This window comes from Camelus bactrianus, chromosome 19 (assembly GCF_048773025.1).
Source record: "Camelus bactrianus isolate YW-2024 breed Bactrian camel chromosome 19, ASM4877302v1, whole genome shotgun sequence".
NCBI classification, from domain to species: Eukaryota; Metazoa; Chordata; class Mammalia; order Artiodactyla; family Camelidae; genus Camelus; species Camelus bactrianus.
In genome coordinates this window covers 36,462,888-36,476,856 of record NC_133557.1, presented here as the reverse complement: position 1 = coordinate 36,476,856, position 13,969 = coordinate 36,462,888, and the positions used below count along the sequence as shown (strand labels likewise).

Genomic DNA, 13,969 nt, shown 5'->3' with positions numbered 1-13,969 from the left:
GATGTATCGAAGTGGTTTTTAAAGCTTGTCTAACATCCGAAGTCAACTCAGCCTGGAAGCCCCTGCCCTCCCACAATAGGTGCAGCTACTGTGTGTACTTCACGTTTTCTCGGTGTTCACCTGAGGTCTCTCCTGGCTGAAGATTTTTCCTCCCCGTTTTGCCGAGACCTCTAATACCGTCCCGGCTCCTCTCCAGGTGGCTTAAGTTGGCTGCAAGAGCCCGTGCGAGCAAAGCAGGAAGCTGCTGTGACTCGCTGCCTCAGGCCTCGTGATGACGCCCTGCTGGCCAGGGCCTGCCTCCCCTGTGAACTGCAGTGGACTGAGACGAGGAAAGGCTGGCCTTAGAAAAAAATGGATATTTCATCATAACATCTGGACGATGTGTTTCGTAATAAAAGCCACCTCCTATTTGTGTAGACTGCTTTCACATAAGTTACTCCATTAAAAAAAAAAATTTCAGTTCCCACTACTGCCATTCTGGGAGACGAGGGAAGTACAGTTATTGTCCATTTTACGGATGAGAAAATCGAGGCTCAGAGACGTTAACCTACCCCTACCTTTAACTCACTAAATTGTGGTGCGCATGATTGTGTGTTTCTGCCTGTCAGTCATGTGTGTCGTGTGTGTCTGGGGGTGCTCCAAAAATAGTAAGCAAAATAATACAACATGAGTGAAATAACTGAGGCTACAGAAGGGAAAGAAAGTCATCTGATTGAGGGGACAAGGCAGTCTTCACACAGCTGGGGCTGCTTGGAATGGTTTTGGAAAAACAACCGCACGGGTGGCATTTCAGCCAAGAAGGCATGAGGAGTGGGTGACAAATACATGGAGACTTGAAGTCAAGCCACTCACCGTTCCACCATCTGGAAGACGTACAAAATGGCACACCTTCTTGCCAGAACATCTTTTCTTTGTTGGAAGCTTGCACACTTGGTGGGGAGGGGGATCTAAGTAAGTGAAATGAATTTTTTTTCACTTTTTTTTAATGGAGGAACTGGGTATTGAGCCCAGGACCTCGTGCATGCTAAGTACTGAGCTGTTCTGGCAAACTAGTTCTACCACTGAGCTATTCCCCACCCTCACACTAAAATTCATGTAAATTCAATTTACATCTTTCATACTGAGTTTAACCCAAAGCTGATTTATGGGAACCTTGTGTTATCCTCTCAGCTTTGCGTTCCTTCTGCCTCTTGTCTTTACTGGAGGTGGCCTGCTTGGGCAGAGAGAACTGTGACCCAGGAGGGTCGAGGGCCGCCGGGGACTCGGTGTCCCCCAAGCCCTGCCATGTGCTGATGGTCTCTCACTCCAGCCAGTCTGGCCCCTTGGCCCTGCCCAGCTTTGCATCTTGAACTTTAAAAAGAGACCGTTGTGCAATGTGCGTCTGTGCTGGTCTATTTACCAAGCCCTGGTGCATGTGCTCCAGTGAGTCAGGGACCCTTCGCCGGCCTGTCTCTGGCCAGCGTGCGTCCTCTGCACAGCTGGTCCTGATCAGCTGCGGGCGTGGTTTGGAGGGTGCCGAGACAGCCCCGCAGCAGGCAGCGTCGCTCAGTCTTTCCTTGCTCAGGGACACTCAGCTGGTTTCCGGCATCTCTCTTTTCCAGCCTTTTCCCTGGAAGGCTCGGGAATCAGTTTTGCAGATTTATTCCGGCTCATTGCTTTCTACTGCATCAGCAGGTAAGGCCACTTCATCTCGTGACTGCAAGCACCTGCTTGGTGTGTGTGATATGAGGGGCCCCAAGTTTTCTTGATCTGAGCCGGGCAGAGGGCACCGGGAGGCTGGCCACCTGTGGGATGTCCCTGGAAGGATTGGCCCCTTAAGTGAAAGGGTCACCAGGTCCCCTGTGCCAGGCTTAAGATCAAAATACCCACTCCCCGCCCCTCCAGATGTAAATCACACACACGCGCGTACACGCAGAAAGGGGCTGACCATGCAGACCTGTAACGTTTAAAGGTCCCTGATCATGTTTCTGAAAACTCCCCAGTGGGTGCAGTTCATTCTAGACAAGAGGGTTCCTTGAGCCAGCCCAGAAATCTCGCATCAGACTCCCCGAGGCCCACGGGGTGCCCCCGTCCTTTCTGTAAATAAAGCACTGTTTCCGTCTACGGGAAATAAAGCCCCCAGCCCTCATGTTAACAAGTGTCGGGAAGGTTAACAAGTGGGGACGGCTTTCTTCTTTCTTTCTTTTCTTGTTCACCATCACAGTTTTTGAAATCAGGGATTCTTTCCGTGAATGAGGATTGAAACTCACCGTCTGCAGAGGCGGACACGGCCTGTTCTTGGGTAGCCAGGGTCGGTGGGCGTCGGTTGCCTTTTGGCGTCGGTTGCAGCCGACAGAGCAGAGACGGGCGTGTGCTGCTCGGGTTGTTTGCAGAGACCCCTCTCACCCCCATGGCATGCTCAGGCTGCCGAGCTTATGTGGGATTGGTGTGTTTCATTTTAATTTAAGGGTTGGGTTCTTTCTCAGACTGAGTTGGGTGTTGGTTGCACCTGTTGGATTAGACCCTTGAGGGAGGGGGGCGCTGAGCTGTTCACTCCTGGAGGTCACCAGGCCAGGCCAGCTGAAGCCACACAGTCAGTGGCCTGAGCGGGGGAGGCACTTCAGAGGGGGCCCCCCCAGGAAGAAAGGGGCTGCACCTCAAATGGACCAGGAGACACACGTGGCTGCCAGGGTGTGGGCGGGAGCCTGTGTGAGGAAATCTGTCCAAAGAGGGGAGGCCAGTGCAGAAGTCCCCCGCCATCCCCAGGGATGGACACCTGGTCTGGCGTGAGTGACTTTCAACACTAGCATGCCAGCTGAAGGTGAGTTGGCCAAGGTTCACACTTCACAGTTTGCTTCTCGGTGGGTGTGCCATGGTGAAAGCTCGTCACACTCGTAGAGCAGGATTTGACAGCAGCTCATGAAAGGCGCCATCTCCATCTCTCCCCGCTGTCCGTGGTCACCATAACCCGGGAGACGGCTGCCCAGGGCTGCCTGATGACAGGGGGTAAAGTACGGAGAAGCCTGGGTCACCGACAGAGCATGAAGCCGCTGTCAGGTGCTTACGGGAGCATCCCAAAGCTTTTCCTTTTTTTTTCCCCAGCTGCAAAAGTTCTTGATGTTTTTGTTTTCCCTTTCACACAGTGTTCCTCATTTATCTGACCAGTAGCTGATTTGACCCAGTCTCACCAATGTATGTTTGAAATGTTCTACTTGGTCACTTATCTGTGAAGATGCTCAAGCGGCAGAAGGGATTAGCTTGCAGCCCTGGCACTCACACGGTGGGTGTGTGCGCACTGCTCCAGACTAGAGAATTCGTGGGTTCATTAAGCGTGTGATCTGCCACGTTGGAAGTGTGATTGAGAAGGGAGACGCAGACCTCGGCCCCCGGGGCCCGGCGGGCGTCTGCGGGCCCGGCGCGGGCAGCGTCCCGCTGCGCGCCGCCTGGAACCCTGCTGGAACGTGGGTTCGGATTCAGCAGGTCCAGCCAGGCAGCACCTGAGACTCTGCATTTTCAACAGGCTCCCAGGTGGTGAGGCGGAACCTGCTGGTTCTAAAACCACCCTTGGAACAGAAAGGGGCGGGATTACTAATTACAATTGCTAATTATTAAGTATAATTACAAATTCACGGGCTTTCTGTATCTGTGCACCGTACATACATTATTTCTGATCTTCACAGCAGCCCTGAAGTGAGGATCGGGAAGACACTGTGGTTCGGAGAGACAGAGATTTGCTCATAATCATTCAATAAACACCAGATACTGGATTTGAACCCAGGCCTGCTTTGAAGTCCAAGCCCATTTTATCCCCCGTATCCAGCACAGCTCCGCAGACCATGGGGTCCCACACACCTGGGTCCCCGTCCCCACTTCATCTTGTACTAACTGTGAGTGGGTGCAGGGACCTCCCAACCTCTGTCCTCCTCTGCTCTTCATCTGTGAAATGGGGGCATCAAAGCCTCCTCGCAGGGGCACGTGCCGAGCCCTGGGAGGTAAAGCGCAGTGCAACAGTAGAGGCTTAATAATAAGCCTCTGGAAATACGAGAGAGAGAGCGAAGTTAAAAAAATAAACCCAGATTATGCACGTACTGCAGCCAGCTCTTGAGTGAAAGGTGTATACCAAAGGTGGCTTTATTTTGTCTGTTATGCAAGTCGAGAGTTGAAGCCCCTTTGCTTAACAGGGTGTAGGTGAGAGGAGGTGCCTCCTTTTGTGTGTGTGGGGGGGGGGGGAGGCACCATGCTGAACCATGGAGAGGACTCACGCGCAACGTCTAATTTTCAAGTAGATCAAAGGCTAAAACCACCCATTAGTGAATGACAGGTGTGGCTGCCTGTCGCCTGTATCATTAAGAAAAACCAGAACCGATCATGTGATGTTGGGGCCCCAGGTCCTGCACTGGGCAGGGTAAAACCTTCAGGTCAACCGAGGTTGGTTTTGTTATATGTGGCTTTTCCCCAAAATTATCTAAAGTAAGGAGGTTTTAATTAAGTTGGTACAGCCAGAGACACATATGTTTGCGTGATGCTTTGGCGTTACCAAGTTCTGGTTCTCATTCGTCTTCCTTTAGGATGGTAATGTGGGTCATTGCCTCTCCCGGGTCAGGCAGCCGTCCCCCGAGGCCCCGCCTGCTTCTTCCGGGACAGATGCCAGTGGACAGGTAGAAGGAGGCACTCACCACGAGTGCCACCCCAGGCTTGACACCCCAGGAAAGAGGAGTCTCCTGCTGCCAACCCCAAGCGTCTGTGTGAGCCCTCGTGACCCTGTTCCCCTTTACTTGTGTTTTGCTCTTTTCATCAACCTGACTAATTTGTTATTCATTGTCAACAGCTTCAAGGCTTCCAAAATTCTCCAGTCATCCAGATTTAATCTGAGTCAGCCCTAGAATGTTGCCTAATCTTCCTGTAAACAACTGCTTGTTTGATATAGTTATTTTCTTCAATGGAAATGTTCAGGGCATCTTGTGTCGACAAAACACAGGCAGGAGCTCCAAGCTTTGTCCCTCACTTATCTCCACCCCAGCCAAGGAGGGGCTTCCTTGCTGTTCTTCATACACGCCAGAACCTCTCCTGCCCCAGGGCCTTTGCACCTGCCACTCCCTTTCCCTGACTCTCTGGCTGCCTTTAGATCTTCAGCCAAATGCTACCTGCTCGTGGGGCCTTCCCTGGCCAGCTCTCACTCTTGAACCCTCTTCATTTGTCCCCTTTTGCTCTTTACTTTTACCCAAAGCACACGTCCCTCGTCATCTGTTCTGTGAATTGCGCACTTGTTCGTTGTCTGCTGGCATCTTACTGGAATGAAGCCCCATGCAGGTGGGGACTTCTGTCTGTTTTGTTCCCAGCATCTGGAATAGCGTCTGGCTCGTCGTAGGTGACCATAGACATTTGTCAAATGAATGAATGAATTCTTTCTTGTTAAGACCCATGCCACCACTGAAAAAATAAGTCTTTTTCTGATAAGTCACCACAGTCACTGAATGTTCATTCATTCATTTATTTGAAACACATTCTCCCTGTCTGTATCAGGCAAGGCCCTGGGCTGAGCCCCGGGCGGAATTCTCCAGTGCTGAGAGCATGATCTTAACCCTCCTGTGTGAAGATGAGCAAATGTTAAGCCTGCCTTTGCCCTTTTGGAGGAAGCGGGAGGTCATGGTCCATACTTCTGCGGGTGGCGACGCTGCGCCCTGGCCACAGCAGGAGCCTGGGGCCAGCCCCGCTCCTTGCTCTTGGGCCAGCTGGTCTGCGATGCCACAGTGGGTGTGTTTCTCGTTCTACACGTGGTGCCCTGCTGCTCAGGGGCAGGGTTGTCACGTGAAGTCCCTTAGATCTGCCTACCTTCTCGCAGCGCAGTCCAGGGGCAGGGGCAGGGGCAGGGGCAGCGGCATCACCTGGGGGCTTGGCAGAAACGCCCGCTCTCCGGCCTCCCCCAGACCTCCCGAGTCGGGGTGCGGTACAGCAAGGCCTTCGGGAGTCCTGTGCACATCACAGTTAGAGAAGCGCTGCCTTAAACTCAGGGGAAGTCTTGTCTCTGGCACACACAGGACAGGACATGGGCCTGAGCCGGCAGACGGCTCACTGAGGACCTGCCGTGTGTGAGGCAGTGGCCTAGGAAATCTTGGGTGAGGATTACACGTCCCTGCCCAGGGAGTCGCGGCCCAGTGTTGAGAGCATCAAGCACATGAGTCCCTGATGTTTTAGACGTATGCTGGGCTCACCAGCGTAGTCAGCAACTCCAATATTAACTCTAGGTTGGGTTTAGCTGCCTGGAAGGCGATTTGGTCCTCGCTGCAGATACTGAAGCCACGGTGGCTGTCCCTCAGCCTGTCCCGCGTGGCCAATGCAGGCAGGAGTGGTGACCCACAGTCCTATCACCAGTAGTGACAAGTTCCAGTTAGTTATGATGTGGTGTCTGCGTGGGAGATTTTAAATAGTTGTAGCCAAAACACCTCTAGGATGGAAATGAAAACAAGCCGTGTAATTTACGTGTGTTCTCTTTTTTGAAAAATCAGGGACGTTCTCCCGTTCACGTTGAAGTTGCCTTACGCCATCGCAACAGCCAAGACGGAGGCCCAGCTTGAAGAGCTAGCTCAGCTGGGACTAAGTAAGTGGTGCCCCTGCCCCAGCTCTCCTGAAATGAACGCGTGGAGCGGAGCCGGTGTCAGGCTGGTGGGCGATACAGTGTGACGTCAAAAAGTCACCCTTGGCGGGGAACGTACAGCTCAGTGGTACAGAGCGTGTGCTCAGCACGACAAGGTCCTGGGTTCAGTCCCCAGTATCTCCATTAAAATAAGTGAGTAAATCAATCAATCAATCAATCAATCAATCAATCAATCTAATTACTTCCCTCCACCCCACCCCCACAAATAATCCTCCTCTCCTTGGCAAAACTCCATGAGGTCCCTGACTCACACCTGCTGAGTCTTTTTCTGAGTCAGTCGTTGAACCAGCAGCCAGAAGCAGGTGCTGAGTTTACCTGAGGAGCCCCTGAACTGCCCCCAGCATCTCCCGTTGGTGAGTTTGAGCTCCCCAAACACCCAGGTCCTAATGGAAGGTGAACTTCTGCCATGGGTGGGGCCTTCCTGTGGCGTCTTGCAGGGGGAGCGCAGTGCCTGATGCGGGGGAAGCAGCTTGGCGCCTCACGTGCACGGGTTTTATTTTAGACGAAGGCAGGGCATTGGCGGCATGTCTGTGCTTTGAGGAATTTGTCAGCAGGCGTCCAGAGTAACATCTGTCTGACTTCCCCTTGTGTTCAGTTCCGGCCCTGGTGTGCTGGGCCGGGGGTTCTGAGTGTCCTCGCAGCGGCCAGCTGGCCCCTCGCCACCCCTCCCTCCACCGCCCCCAAACACAGCACCCTGGGCCGGCCGGGCAGTGGGGGGCAGGGGCTCAGGATGTGCGATTCCCCCTGGTTTCACTTCCTGGTCCTGTTGCCTGGGAAACCTGTGGATTTGACTTTCGTAGAAACGTTTTCCTCCTCCATGGGAAGGGGGGATTCTCTGAAGATTTCAGGGCTTCAGTCTTCAGACAGACCAGCCGCCAGAGCAAGTATGTGGGTGGAAGTCTAGGATTCTGAAGGGCAGGCACCAGGATTCCGAGGACCCGAGAAGCTGTGCCACTTGCCGCAGCAAATAAAAAATACATGTGTTCTCCTCTGGCAAGTTTTCCTCTCAGTCTGAAGAACTTGTTTTGCAGAGGGTGCCCTTGCCCAGGGAGCGTGAGATTCACAGGGAAGCCGGGAGGGACACTGACAGTCCCCTGTGAGACTTGGATTGCCTCAAAGGAACCGCCACGTGGGCCCGAGGCCCGTCGGCTGGGCAGCTGGGCCGAAGGGCTGGGAACCAGAATCCTGGTAAAAATACCAGGGCGGCCTAAACGTCCCTGCTGAGAGGTCTCGCAGCCTCTGCGTGGGCTTCACCCACCTGGCAGAGGGTCTGGGACGTTTGCTGAGCTTGAGGTAACGGGGTTGGCCAGCGCGTCGGCCTCTTGACGTGCAGCTGGGCTCCGTTCCCTGCAGGGACGCCCGCGCCCCCGACTCCCGGTTCGGTGGCCGGCCTGCTAGGTGCGCTTGGTGCCGGGGCTCGTGGACGGAAGTGTCCGGGGTAGCACTTGTGTCCTGCGGAGATGACGGTGAGGAAGAGCTTGCTCTGGTGGCCGCTCACCGGAAGCAAATAAAAAGTCCTGTGGTGGGGGAGGTGTAGCTTAGCGATAGAGCGTGTGCTCAGCATGCACGATGTCCTGGGTTCTCCCCAGGACCTCCGTTAAAATAAGTAAATAAAATAAATACATACACACATACCTAATTAACGCCCCCCCCCCGAAAAAAGTGGCACAGCAGCGGCAGTGGGAGTCCCCGGAGGTCCCAAGGGCGGTGAGCGCGGCTCCGCACCGGCCAGCAGAAGTGCATCTAAGGCCAGCCAGCGGGTACTTCTCAGTTTTCTAGTAGCCACCTTTAAGAAAATTAAAGGTGAAATTCATTTTTATAATTTAATTTATTCAATGTAATATCTGAAATATTATTTCAGTATACGGTCAGTATTTTTCAAAGTATGAATAGAACAGTTCACTTTTTTTTTTCATAGTGTTTGAAATCCAGCACATATTTTGTCCTTACAACACATCTCAATTCAGGCCCTAAATTTTCCGCAGAAATACACGGATCTGTATTTAATGATTTCATTAAATTTACAATCGAAAAAGTAGATTCACAGACCCAAGCTCCCGACCTCCTTAGAAGCTTCCCCATAACCGACCTGGGCGCCAGGTTTTAAATTTAAGCCGATTCACATTAAGAAAAATTGAAAATCGTGTTTGTGCGTTGCCCGACTGGGCTTCAGGTGACTGTTGCTCCAGGGCTGGGCAGCACAGAGCTGGGGGCTGGGGGAGGAGGAGCTGGAAGGGGAGCGGGGAGGAAGGACGAGAAGATGCAGGCAACAGCAGACAGGCCGGGCCGGGCTCCCAGCCCCAGCCTCTCCCAGGCCTCGGACCAGCCGTTCTGGGCCCCTGGGAAGGAAACCCAGTTTAAGCAAACACAGCAAGGCAGAGCTTCAGTGTGACGCTGACCTATTCCAGGTGGAAATTACAACCCTGCATTTAGCATCACCCCGGCCTCCCTCGACTGCATGGAAACCAGACCCCTCCGTCAAAGCGGGCAGGGCAGTGTGGCAGCGGCAGCCTGCGCGCCGCTGCAGAGAGCACCGTGCGTGAGCAGCCAAGGCCGGGGTGGGGGCTGGGGTTTTGGAAGAATGGGCAGCAAACGACCAGGATAGACGGTCGGACTTGCACTTAACATGTGCCCAAGCGGCTCTCCTGTTTTTGCTGATGGGACCCATGAGTGTATTTTTCCTCCTTTGGGGGTTTTAATGCTGAATGTGTAAAACCAGGCAGATTGTGTAACATCCCCCAGGCCCAGCTGCTGGTCCTGCCCGTTAAAGGGGAACTGCCCGGCCCTCTGCAGAGGGCATCCCGGGAGAGGCGGACCGCAGAGGACGCTGCTGCTTTGCCGGCAGACTCCGTCTTTGTGAAGCAAGTGGGGAGCCCCGTGGCCTTTTCCGAGTTTGCACTGTAACCAACCCAGTTCCTTTTTCCTCACCTGGGGAAAGGCCAGGCCCGCTCTGTGCAGTGGCTGAGCCATCTCCAGGGCTTTGAAGGCAAAAAGCCTCCGGAGCCTTCCTGCCAACCCGCAGCTGGGCCTGGCCTCATTGCTCCCCTTTCCAGTAAAGAAGGAATGCAGTTAAAGCAAAAAAAAAAAAAAAAGGGAAAAGAAAGAAAGAAAAACACAACACTCAAGTGTAGCGCCTCCCCCTCCAGGGCTGCACATTGCCAGGCAAGTGTGCTTTTTGGTAAGGAACAGCCAAGTGCACTGTATTTACATTCTTGTGTTCACTGATAATGACTTTCAGATTTTTGGAGCTCTCCAGCTGACAACAACCCCCCAAACCCTCCACCTCCCCATAGGCCTCTCTGCTCAGACGGTGCCGCTCCAGCCTCCCGCCAGCTCTGCCTTATAAATGGAGTGCATTCTATAAAAACGAGGACGCCTTCGGAGCTGGAGTGCAGCCAGACCAACGGAGCCCTGTGCTTCATTAATCCTCTCTTCTTGAAAGTGCACAGTCAGGACCTCAGCGGAGGCCCGCGGCGGCCCTGCACCCGGACTCCCAGCGCGAATGGCACCGAGAGGCCCCGGTCCCCCCCACCCAGGCCCCCGCCGCCCACTATTAATAGTCTGCACGCCAGCCCTCAGCTGTCCAGGACCGCGGCCCCGGCGAGCATGCCGGAAACGGCCACCCATCACCAACATGGGAACGTAGCTCTGCTTGGAGCGAAACCAACCCCCGTGCCTCCACCCCGGCTGAAGAAGCAGGCTTCTTTTCTAGAGGTGGAGGGCAGCGCCAAGACCTTGACCGGCAGCCGGCCTCGCCCGGAGCCCGCGGCCGGCCCTGCGGGCAGCGCAGGTGGAGCCCGGACAGCAGGGGAGGAGGAGGAGGAGGCGGCCCCAGGGGATTGCACAAGGGCCCAGCCCGCCGCCGCTTCAGCATCCTCGTCCCGGTCCCCGTGGTGCGGCGGCGGCAGACAGAGGCTGAGTGACATGAGCCTCTCCACTTCCTCCTCCGACTCGCTGGACCTGGACCGCAGCATGCCCCTGTTTGGCTATGAGGCAGACACCAACAGCAGCCTGGAGGACTACGAGGGGGAGAGTGACCAGGAGACCATGCCCCCCCCTATCAAGTCCAAGAAGAAGAGGAACAGCTCCTTCGTGCTGCCCAGGCTCGTCAAGTCCCAGCTCCGCAAGATGAGCGGGGTGTTCAGCTCCTTCCTGACGCCGGAGAAGCGCATGGTGCGGAGGATCGCTGAGCTGGCCCGGGACAAGCGCACCTACTTCGGCTGCCTGGTGCAGGACTATGTGAGCTTCCTGCAGGAGAACAAGGAGTGCCACGTGTCCAGCACCGACCTGCTGCAGACCATCCGGCAGTTCATGACCCAGGTGAAGAACTACCTGTCCCAGAGCTCGGAGCTGGACCCCCCCATCGAGTCGCTGATCCCCGAAGACCAAATAGGTGAGTGCCCACCTGCCTCTTTTTTTTTTTTTTTTTTTTTTTTTTTTTTTTACTATAAAATATACTGTGGCCTGGCAGGACAGTGCATCCCGCGTTAGTTATCCTGAGGGCAGTTTTCTCCCGAGTTCAAACGAGCAGCCCGCACCGCCCTCTGGACTGATTCGAGCCAAAACACAGCTTCTTAAAGTAGACTTCACGTTGTGCCTGACTCGGCTGCCGCAGGCCAGGCTTGGGTATGTTTGGGGGAGCGACTGATGGGGACTGCAGCATGGTTCCGTTCAGGGGTGGAGTGTGCCTTCTGAGGGCCCGGTTCGTGCTGTGTGTGTTACACGACTGTTGAGTGTCTTGCTCAGGTGCGTCTCCGTAGGCTGTGTGTGCACAGAAAGGTGTTCTGCTATCTTCTGAGAAGCCGTAGTTTGCTCTGCTGGGGTGGGGAGTAGCCTTTTTATGTTCAGAAGAGTGCAGAGCTCACGGTGTGCAGCTGCCCGAGTTTCCATAGTGAACATGCCTGTGTGACAAGCACCCGCTCAGCAGAACGTGACCAGCATCTGGAAGCACCCCACCCCGGGACCCCCACCCTGTCCTCCTTCTCCCCAAAGGGTAACCACCCTGTTGGCTTCCAATCATAGAATTCCGTAAGAAGCACTCTTCTGGAGTAAGCAAAAAAAAAAAAAAAAAAAAAATCCAAAGGAGAAGTTTTGTCTGTGTACCTTTAAAATAAGTAACGTGTTTGGAGGTCACATGAAAGGTGTTTGCTCTGAAGTCAGGGGGAAATAATTCCTCTATAGCCTCATTGGAGGACTGAGTTGCTGATAGTTACTTTGGCCAAGGGAAAATTGAATTTGGCAAGCTGTCTTTTTTTCCAGGGCGAGAGTGTTCAGGGATTTTTTTTTTTTTTTTTTTTAAGAAGGTTGACTCTGAAAGGCTCATTTCAGAGCCCTCCTCCGCTGGGTAGCAGCAGCCAAACCAGCTACCAAACAGTAATCCAGGCAGTTTCATAAAGCAAACCCCACAGTTCTTCTTTCCGATTGGGTCTGTTTGTCGAAAGTAGTAAACAGTGTGTGGTCAGAGTGCTGTCTCTCTGTCTCTCTGTCTCTGTCTCTCTCCTTTAAGTGAGTTTCGCAGTTCTTTGATTTTCTCACAAAGGAATCAAAGCCTTGTTTGTTTCCCTGTGGCTTGTCCCTGGGCCCACGGGGCGTGGTCAGAGCGGGGAGGCTGATGACGGGTCAGCTGGAAGAAATGTGCCCCGTGAGGTGCCTCAGAGACGGAAAAGCCTTCGGGAAGACAGAGCAGCCACACAGGCCACCTGAGTCCCTGTCCCCCAGAGCCTGCCTCTTGGGGAGACCCGCTCAGACCCCAAACCTACAGGAGCAGCTTCCTCTGGGAGCGCCCGGGGGCGAGCCAGGCGGGCGCTGATGTCAGCCCTGCGCTATGTGGCTTCAGCGCCAACCAGCCCACGGAGATGGGGCTCCTCCCCGGGGAAGGAGCCTTCCCTGCCTTCCCCGCTGGCGCTGGGAGCACCAACCCAAGTGCTGGCCCGGGAAGCTCCTGCCAGCTTCTTTGCGGGTGCACTTCAGACAGGGTGCTTGCTTTGGGAGCACAAGGTCACATTTTCTCCAAAAACAAATTTGAGGTTGGCAACTTTGCTGTTCCAGGAGGGTGCAGCTTTCAATTTAAAATCTAAGGTCATATGAGAAGGGAAACTGACATCTGGGGAGCCCCTGGTTTGATCCAGGCAGCCAGTCCAAGCCCCTGCAGTGGGTCCCGGCCTCGGCCCTGTGAAGCAGGCATCTGTGTGCAGCCAGGCAGGGCTCTGGCAGGTGCAGTCGTGTGTCCCAGGGCCACACCAGCCAGGAACTAGTCCTGCAGCATTTGAACTCCCTTCTTTTCTTTTTTCAAAGTAAGTTTAATTAAGATCTTTTTTGTTGTTGCTGTTGGTTTTGACGGAGGTGCTGGGGATTGAACCCAGGACCTCGAGCATGCTAAGCACGTGCCCTACCACTGAGCTACACCCTCCCCCCTGAACTTCCTTCTGTCTGATTCAAAGCCTGTGTCTTTATAACCTTACCCTCCGCCCCCAGCTGCCGCCCGTGTTCACATTTTCTCGGCAGAAATTAAGGAGGGTTGAAAAAAATGCTTAATTATGTTGTACACCTAAAATGAATACAATGATATATGTCCATTATATCTCAATTAAAAATTAAATTTTTTAACTAGAAAAATTAAGGGGAATTGGAAGAGTAGGCTGGCCCTTGGTGGAGGCGGCTCAGATGGACGCTGCCTGTGGAGGTGTGGGTGTGGCCAGCCTGAGCATTGCCACACTTTTTTTATTGGTTTGTTTTGGTTTTTTTAAGCTTTTGCATTAGAACAGACACTTCATCATGTGTTTTGTTTCCCCAATGAAACCATTTAGTCGGTTTTGAAAGTGCGGTGGATGCGCTGGACTTTTGAAATTAAGAGGAGGGGGGGGCCAGAGCAGAGGGTGCCCTGAGACACTCTGAACACGCCCAGCTGGAGGGAAAGATGTGGCCCTAATTATTAGAAAGCAGCGCCTGTGCGTGAGCAAGTTTAGAGTCGGACGCTGGGAAGAAAATAGGGTTAGTCTAATTGTCTGCTTTACATCTTCCTAAACGAAGGGCTCTCAAGTTTACTAAGGATTGTTAATACAGTGACTCCTTCAAGCCTCGTAACCAACGCAAGTCTGGTCCATTTGTGTAGATTTTATTCATGTTTTGCAGATTCAGGAATGGAGGCCAAGATGGGTAAAGTGACTTGCAGGGGGTCACTTTGCTGCTGGTAAGGAGGGAGCTTCAACCCATGTCTTGAGCCTAATCTTGAGATGACTCTCCAGGTCATCTGTTCATCCCCACCAATCTCACTTCCTGGGAGGGTGTGATTCACTTTGAACGTCACCCCGAGAATTCCAAGCCTCAAATTTCTTG

At 53.6% G+C, this 13,969-nt stretch overlaps 1 protein-coding gene across 9 annotated transcripts in view; it reads left to right on the top strand.

Annotated features, from left to right (window-relative positions):
- RIN2 (Ras and Rab interactor 2) overlaps window positions 1-13,969 on the top strand; it is a 196,815-nt gene that overhangs the window by 161,905 nt on the left and 20,941 nt on the right. For all 9 annotated transcript variants that reach the window (XM_074347808.1, XM_074347807.1, XM_074347809.1 and 6 more), the window contains 3 exons: window positions 1,602-1,674; window positions 6,486-6,577; window positions 9,873-11,027. In XM_074347808.1, the coding sequence (XP_074203909.1) occupies window positions 1,602-1,674; window positions 6,486-6,577; window positions 9,873-11,027 (1,320 nt within the window). The remainder of the gene's footprint in view (window positions 1-1,601; window positions 1,675-6,485; window positions 6,578-9,872; window positions 11,028-13,969) is intronic.